Source organism: Corythoichthys intestinalis, chromosome 12 (genome assembly GCF_030265065.1).
Source record: "Corythoichthys intestinalis isolate RoL2023-P3 chromosome 12, ASM3026506v1, whole genome shotgun sequence".
Taxonomy (NCBI): Eukaryota; Metazoa; Chordata; class Actinopteri; order Syngnathiformes; family Syngnathidae; genus Corythoichthys; species Corythoichthys intestinalis.
In genome coordinates, this window is record NC_080406.1 from 28020195 (window position 1) to 28029304 (window position 9110).

General features: G+C 39.4%; 1 protein-coding gene across 1 annotated transcript in view; it reads right to left on the reverse strand.

Annotated features, from left to right (window-relative positions):
- The window catches only part of mlphb (melanophilin b), a 33905-nt gene extending 25172 nt beyond the window's left edge, over nt 1-8733 (reverse strand). Inside the window, exons 1-2 of the mRNA XM_057852010.1 lie at nt 8687-8733; nt 452-612 (exon numbers count right to left, since the gene is read on the reverse strand). Coding sequence (XP_057707993.1) covers nt 452-576 — 125 coding nt within the window. The 5' untranslated portion in view covers nt 577-612; nt 8687-8733. The remainder of the gene's footprint in view (nt 1-451; nt 613-8686) is intronic.
- Between the last annotated feature and the right edge of the window lie 377 nt (nt 8734-9110).

A 9110-nucleotide genomic window follows, 5' to 3' on the forward strand; every position in this document is an offset into this window, starting at 1 on the left:
ATTTGGGTTTGACGTCAAAAGCTGAAATCAAAGGTCAACATTTCATTTTAGATTGGATAAGACACACACATTAGAAGAGCTCATTTTGTTTGTCATGTGAGCAAAAACACCTGAACATGTGACGGACAGATGAGCTGTGGGTGTTGTTGATGAGTTGGAGATGACACGCAGTTTTAAATGTATCAAGCACAACAACCACAGAGAAGACAGAAAATAAACCTTCCTAACAACTTGGAAGGAATACAATCACTAAATCCGGAGTTCAGTGGACAATTTTAGACTAAGCTAATTCTCAAACTTGAACCCTTTAGAACGTGCAGTTTAATCTCTGGTACTTTCAAATAAAAGCTCAAATACGTGATATCTTTCCTCATTTTTGGATTTTGATGAACTCAAAATTAACAATATCCTCATCAGAGGTTAAACATTGCATTTTAATCCACTTTCTCACCCAAGCCTATCTTCCTCTTGCTTCCTCAAGTGAAAATCTCGCTGAACAACACGCCACACGTGACTGGCCTCATCATCTGTGAGCTTGGAAAGATCCAGCTCCTTGCTGGTCATGGAACCCAGCATTGTTGTGAGTTGGTCCTCAAAGGTCTGGTTGCCAGCCTGCCAGAAAAAAGGTATTTGGAATTTTGGATTTCAAAAATCACAAACCCAGTCAAAACATACTGTAATAATCAATTAGTTGCACTACTGCAGATTATGTGGTTGAATCACATTATATTTGGTTAACGAAGCATGACCGGGCCTGTGTGTTATTGAAAACACCGTAAATCAATTTGTTCAGATGGGTAATGCATTAGAGACCCAAATCCATTCCAGCGACCCTTAAGGCGCAACGCAAAAACACAGCCGATGTGTAACAAATCCAATTTACCAGATTTAGATAGTTGATAGGCAAATGTTCAGTGGTCTGAAACTCACAGACAGAACTCAAGGAATACATTTTCCCACAGGTTACACGAAAACATGGAACACAAGCATTGATAATGAAGATTGGACAGACAGCTAGGAAAGATGTTTATCATGAACTACCTACAACATTTTTTGTTGATGAACCAGTCCCAGACTATACGTATTCCAAAATGGCTGTGCTTCAAACCAAAATGGCCGACTTTCCTGTTCAATTTCGAGCATGGCCCAAAAAGGCCCACAATTGATGATTAATTGTATAGAAGAGGAAATCAAGCACTTCTGTGAATAAGCATTCCTCAGTTTCACTTTTCGTAGTGGCATTAAAGTACAGTGTTACCTCTACATACGAATTTAATTCGTTCCAGGACCTGTTTTGTAAGTCCAAATGGTCGTATGTCGGGCAGGATTTACCCATAACAATACATTATAACTCAATGAATTTGTTCCACAGCCCAAAAACCTACGCTAAATCCTTAATAAATACTGCTGGTACAATTACAAATGGCAGTTACACATAGCAAAACAAATAAATTAAAAATACAAATCAGAATAGACCCTACTCACATGACGTCACAACCACCCCTCCGTGCCATATTGTCCGTCAACTCGTCGTGTTGACGCATTACCGCTACGTAAATTCCTCCTATTATGGCGTGTTTTTCTGCTCGTTAACATTAATAATCAAAATGGTGAAGGCGTGTGTGGCGGTTGGTTGCAATAACAGAGAAGATAGACGGAGAGACTTGAAGTTCTACCGTATTCCGAAAGACCCGGAGAGGAGAGCGAGATGGACTGCTGCAATTCGACGAGAAAACTGGGCTCCCAACGATTACCACAGATTATGTAGTAGTCATTTTATATCTGGTAAGATGCATTTAATATATATTTAGAGGGTTTTTGGCTGACAACCACAATTAAGATCATTGCGAGGCTAATCGCCGACAACATACAGTTTCAAATTCAAGATGCTTATTTCTTCCACCATCATTACATTTTGAATAATATTTAGCTGGTACCAAGTGAAAGAAGCTGACCTCGTCTACGGATCATCAGTTAAACAGGTGTGTCCAAACCTTTTGTAAAGGGGGCCAGATTTGGTGTGGTAAAAATGAGGGGGGGCTACCTTGGCTGATTTACATAGAACAATATATTTAAACAAATTTTAGCAAGCCCTTCTGTGAGTCACATTTGCTTTATTATTTTTTTTAATTTATAATTTCAACAGTCTCGTCCTTGTGGCGTTCTCTTTCGACACTCGGGCTCTTGCGAAATACTGCTGCTGTGAAATTAAACTAGCTTCAAGTTGCTATAATTTCTCGCTGCGTATCTTCTCTGTAATGTTGTCGTACATGTCAGCGTGTCTTGTTCGGTAATATCATTATCGCGTCACATCGAACTCTTCGAAAACAGCGACTGTCTGTCTGCAAATGAGGCAGACACAGTTGTTTCGTGTTTTATTGAAGAAATAGTCCAATATCCACTTATCCTTGAAGCGTCGGCCATCGCAGTCAACTTTTTTTTTTTTTTTAAATTGATTGTCGCCATTTTAGAAAATTGGAAGTAAAGGGTCACACGGGGTAATGTTGCTTAGAGTGCTGCTCTTAAAGTTTTTCAGACTTTGGTGAGAATAGGCTGATTTTGTGTGGACAAGATAGTTGTAGATATCACGGTAGCAGATGTCAGGCAGAGAGGGCGAAGACAGCGGGTCGAAAAATATCGATTTAGGCATCAAATGTGGATCTGGCGAATGGATAGACTGAAGCTTTTCCACATAACGCCTTTTATGCAACGCATCCAATGAGTTTACAGCGTCTGAAAGCACCGGGGCTTCCATGAATTGCACTATAAATTGCACGACAAATTGAAACCATTGAGAATACGGATAAACAAAGACGGACAATATGGCGGCCGGATACAGCGACACGTCATTCTGTGACGTTGGTGAGTAGGGTCTATACTAATAATCGGTCTTTGTCAGGTGACGTAACGCTTGCAAAAGCTGTAGTGCAATGTGGGTCGAATCGCCATTTTGGGTCACTTATTGTAAACAACTGAACAGTGAGAATAATCTTTGCTTTCATCTTTGATGAAATGGGACACTCGTGTTGTATGAAAGGCTGCCATACTAAATCACACGACAAAAATGGCAGCAAAGTTCACCAAGACGGAAGATTTTTTTTTTCGTTTCCCACTTGGAAAAGAGGTTATGGACAGCAGGTTGAGGAACTAATGAAGCGGCGTCGGACGGGAAGGAAAGGCATCACTTTCGACACCATATCTCCCTTCATGCGTGTTTGCTCTCGGCATTTTCATAAAGGCAAGTCAGAGCTTTTTTTTTGTTTAAGCATTGATACTGAATATGCTGTTTTTTTTGCTTTCTAAAGTCGCTATTTTCTCATTCGCTAACCTTAGCTAGCTAGACTCACTTGTGGACTACAGGCAAAGAGGGAGGTCAGTGGAAATGGGTTATTCTATTTGTGATAGATCAGTGTTTAATTTATTCAGTCATCGTTTATAAAAACATTACAGAGTGAATGATTTGAAACATAGAACAGCAAAAATGTACAGAAATATTTATCAATGCGTGACATTTCCTCTTGTGATCTGATAGATCTTATGGGATGGTAGCATGTTACGATTGTGAAATGCCATGGAAACATCCAATTTTACCTAGCTTTCTAAATAAAACCTAACGTGATTGCAGGTGAACCAGCTTATGAAATGATGGAGACGGACCCAGACTGGGCACCATCCCTACATCTGGGACACACATCTGTTACACCGACAAACACTGCACGCTCTGTAAGACGAAGTAGGCGTGAGCAGCTACGGAAAGAGACACTGCAAGCACCAGAGATGGGGGTCCAGCAGGATGCAAACATTGAAGAGCTGACCATCAAATCTGAACGCACGTGCTCAAATGTTTTCCAGCTACTAGCACCACCACACTATCAAGTACTTAATAGGAATTACACCCAAGGGAGCCATTTGTTTCTTATCAAAAGGCTGGGGAGATCGTACAAGTGACAAACATATAACCCTGAACAGTGGTTTTCTTGATCATTTGTTACCTGGGGACATTGTCTTGGCTGACAGAGGTTTTGACATACAGGAATGTGTGGGCATGTTGTGTGCAGAGGTCAAACTCCCAGCATTTACAAAAGGCCGCTGTCAGTTAGCAGCTAGAGATGTGGATTAAACTAGGAAAATAGCACATTTGAGAATCCATGTTGAAAGGGTCCTCGGAAATGTTTGTCAGAAGTATAAGATTTTAACAGGAACCCTACTCATAAACATGATTCTTCCATGTGAAGGTGAAGAAGCCACAATGTTGGATAAGGTTTTCACTGTGTGCTGTGCCATGACAAACCATTGCCAAACAATAGTTTAGCACAATTAGTTTTCTTTTCGTAGTATTTGTGCAAACAAAGTTTTTATATGTTTTTAGATGACTTAAACCTGTTTAATAAAGTATGTCAATGACAATTTTGAAGTCTTCACTCTTTGCCTCTTTAAAGTACATAAAGACCTAGTGTTGGTTTTGATAAGGAAAAGTACTTTTCTTTACTAATTACATTCAAACAATTTTGTGGAGATAAACACTGAATAGGAAATACGACGTTTGCCAACAAAACGAGAAGATTGACAGTTTAACGTTTTTTAGATATATAATTTTTACTAAAGTTCTCAAAACAGCAGCAGCACAATGGTAAACAAAAAATAGCAATACAAGGAAATATAAAATATCTGCATACGAAGTAAAATACGTAAATAACACTAGTTGTAGAATAACGTGTTCAAGTAAATTTGTCCCACTTTACATGACAAGTCCTGCATTGAGAGAAGTGCACATCTTTGCATGGCAACACTGAAACAATATATATTGCAATATACATGAATTTGCATGTCATTATGACAGTTCCTTCACCTGTTTTAGTCATGTGATGTTTAAGATATTCAAGGTACAATTCAAGTTCAACCATGTTCAAGTAAGAGCTGTATCATGTTTCTGAGAGGAGCAACGAGAGCAGATCCAAAAGTCTTCTTTAGCGTTCTGTGTTGTCGTAGTCCTGCGGTCGAAATTGCGAGGAGATCCTGCACCCAGCCATTCGTGAAATGTCCGTGAGCTTCGAGAGATTTATAGTTTTTAAACTGATCATATGTGTAAGCGCTGATACCGTAACCGAGGTAGTTTGTTATATCCAGCGATGAAGTTGGAGGCAGTAATGTGTGGCGTCGGAGCTACTTGTTCTGGTTTGTTTACATCTGCGGTACACCCAAAATGGCGCCTGGGGGCGTGTCTGCTAGTTTGGGCACGTGACTGACGAAGAGTGATAGTAATAATGTAACGAATCGGGTTCTAATGTGGCAGATGTGGTTTGGATGCTGTTCCTGAACACACTGTTTACTAGGGGTGCAACGGTTCAGTTAGCCCACGGTTCGGTTTGAACCTCGGTTTTGGGATCACGGTTTCGGTTCGGTTTTGGTTTGCGTATTGCTTTTTTTTTTTTTTTTTTTTTTTTTTTAACTGCCTTTATTTTGCTTTTAAAAAAATGAAATAATCACTTAAAATGTAAACATTTTCGACTGTTACAATGCCTGTTAGCTCTTTGGCTAGTGTAGTGACTGACTACTGAAATACACGCACAGTAGTAAAACAGTTACTTGGCAAAGTAACTGGTGATACCTTTCATGTTTTTTTTTTTCCTTCATTTATTAAAAAAAAAAAAACCAAAAACATAGTAACCTTTGCTATTTTTGGAGGTCATTTAATGTTGTGAATCAACTGTTAAAGTTGATAAAATTGCTCCCGTTTTTGCATTAGTTCCCTTCTGTCTACTTTCGACATGTGAAAATTGTAAAACTGTTTCATCCTTTAAAGATAGAATTAAGTCAAGATATTGCCGATTTAGGAGTATTTTAGATAAAAAGTTGCTTAGTTTCACTCGTAAGGTTTACTACAACAGAGCCTTTCTGAGAAGTTTACTGCTCTAAAATGGCGGCTGTTTACTAACGCTACCGAGTCTGTCATTTCGCATGTAGTTCTATATGCATGAGACATCTAGGTGTAGATTGTATGTTGTCAGCTAAGTCAGATAATATTGGAGCCACCTAGCCTAGCATCGGGTTTGCTACAGCATCTCAACCAACACTCTTCCCTCTCCGAGTCTCTGACTTTTCTCGCGTCATTCAAGCAACGCATTGTCTCGTTGCAGAAACGGTGACCAAATCCGAACGGATGGAGAAAAAAAAAACGTGATGCACGAAAAACGTGCAGATTTTGAACGTAGTGTACAGCGTACACATTCAAAAATGAGTGCTCACTTGTACAAATTACGACGAGACGTACAATTTGGCAGATATGAATTATAGTGGACCGTCACAGTTAGGTAGTAGCACTCTGTTGCACGGGACGTCCAACTTCCAACTATCAGTGGTCAGGGCGAAACTATGTGCTTAAGCGAAATCATCTTCAATGGCTTTGCGTGCCATTTCATAAATGTCGAGGATTATGTTGTTGGAAAAATATGTCCGCGAGGGAACAATGTAACGCGGGTCAAGCGTTGCATATAAATTAACAAAGCCCGCCGTGTGTTTTCACTGGTGTCATCTTCGGGGTTGTCCTACCCTGTGAAAGTGATAGCTGTTGGTGATGCAGGCTGAGGTGCTGGAGTCATGTTATAAAAGTGTTGCCATTAGCATGGGGAACAAGCGCTGAGCAATGCTTGCATTTTTTTCTTCATTATTTTCTCTCATTCCGCATTGTAATCCACGGGGAAACTAAAATGTTGCCACACCGCTGGTTTGAAAGAAGCTGGTGCTTCCTCAAAATTTGGTCTCTCCACTCCTCCGCTCGCCATAGCTATGTTTTCTTTCTTGTTTCACTTTCACTTCGCTCGTAAGCGAGAGAGGGCGTTACTCGGCTTCTATTACACAGGTGCTTGACAGCGATTCGACATTTACTTGCGGGGCGGGAATTTCTCCACAGCGGTGCTTCACGTCACACACAGGCACACAGAGCTCGATCAATTCATTCCATAAACGTTCGGAATACATTAATTGCAAAACCGAAAAGGCGCGGTTCATAAAGGCGTATTGAACCGTGCAGGGCGAACCGAACGGTTCGGCTTTGAACCGCAAACCGTTGCACCGCTACTGTTTACTGACAAGAAAGAGAGCGAGAGAAAGAGAGTGCGGTAGAGTGGGAAGTTTTTACTTTTTTTTCATGTTGTTGTTGGTGTCGGCTACGGTGGACAGTAGCCGTGTTGTGTTGCACAAGTTCTGAAATAAATGATTAAAAACCTGCCAAAGCTGGAAACTTCCTTGCCGATGTTGCAATAATAATACGTAATCGTCACCTTACCTTATATAGACTAGCGAACAGAGGTCAGAGTAGGACCGTCGAGATTGTAGACATATTTCAGCCGTATTATCGAGCCAGTTCACTGACGCCTACACCACACTCATATTTTTCTATCATTTCCTTCTTAGTTTCAATAGTAACCATCACCTTTTTCCTGTTTTCACTACCTGCACTAACCTACTCGGGACCCATGTTGATGTCTCTCACAGGAAAATGTGCCGTGTGTCCGTCTTGCGGGAAAACAATTAAATCGGCGTATTACGAGCATGTCGTATGTCGAAATGACGGGTCAAGTTTTACGTTGGATGTCGAAAGGATCGTATGTCCATGCGATCGTATGTCGATGTACCCTGTACATGTATAGACCTCATAGATCCAACAAGTATTTAAAAGCAAGCTTTGAGTCTGCAACTGCACAATTTGTTTTGTTATATTGGTATCCATCATAACCAAATAAAAACAGTGAAGAAAAAAAGTAACGTTTGGGGGGGAAAGTAATGTTTGTTTTTAAGCTAATTTATTAAATGTTTCAGGTGTCATTCATAATCTTATGAGAAAAAAGTAGTATATTTTGAGATAAAATGTGTATATCTTCAAGAGAAAAGGCACATTTTTTGAAGGAAAAACTTGTAATTTAAAAAATGGTTTACAAAAATGAATGTAAATCACAATACATTTTCAGATAACAATTTATCAACAGGGGCAGCGTTATGTCATGCTAAGAAAATATTCTGGAAGGATTTACAGAGCTTCAGTTAAAAAAAAAAAAGAAAAAAAGCCGTATATTTCAACAAAATCTTACTGTATAGGATTTTTTTTTTAAGTTGTATTCTTGTGTGGAAAAAACATTAAGATCTGTAAATTTGCACTTCACTATAAACCACAAGGTTCAAAGTGTGTGAGTGTGTGGGAGGAGAGGCAACTTATTATCCAAAAATTACAGAATATAGACTACGTTGACCCCCCCCCCACACACACACACACACACAATGATATGAAGTCTCAAACAAGCAGGAAAATACCCAAAATCATTTGGGTGGAGTAAAGGCATGGTTTAAAATCCTAAAAAACATTCTTTATTTTCAAGATAATTAGACATAAATAACTAGCTAGGCAAATAGTCATCATGATGAGTTATAATTTGATATACTCAATATTATTTTCAAGTTTAGAAGGCTAGCAGTACAGGCATTATCCCATATTCCTTAAAATCTAAAAATAAATAACATCCCTATTTTAAAATGTTAAATTTGATGTATTTTGTCTCACACATTCCAAAGTCACAGTTTAATACATTTGACAAAATTTTGAGAATATAAATTGCTGCAATTTCCTTATGTGATCCTAAAGCACAGTAAAAATGACATGTTTATATCCTGGGATGTTGTTTTACTCACGTACCTTGTTGAATGAGGAGCCTCAAAGGGGGTATTTCCTGTGAAAGCGCACCAAAATGACTACAGGGCAAAAGCGAGCGGCGGCCCACAGCAATTCTAATCACATGTCTAGTTAACTGGGGGGAGAAGGAGAGGGGGAAAGGCATAGAAGCTTTCTTCATTTGAAGTACAGTGTTTGAAGCCACTATACTTCGATCATGCATCAAATGGACAGCATGGTGGGGTTATGTGTAGGCCATCTTAAATGTAGCGTAAATCTCAAGTCACATGTCATGCAGGTCATGTATGAGGTGTTGAGAGCTATTCATACGAAAGCTTTTATTCAAACTGAGAATACAGTGGAGAATCTCACTCTAGCTCTGAACTTTGCTTCTTACTGTAAAGGAAATGTTGAATCATTACAGCTTAGTTTAATGTGATGGCACACA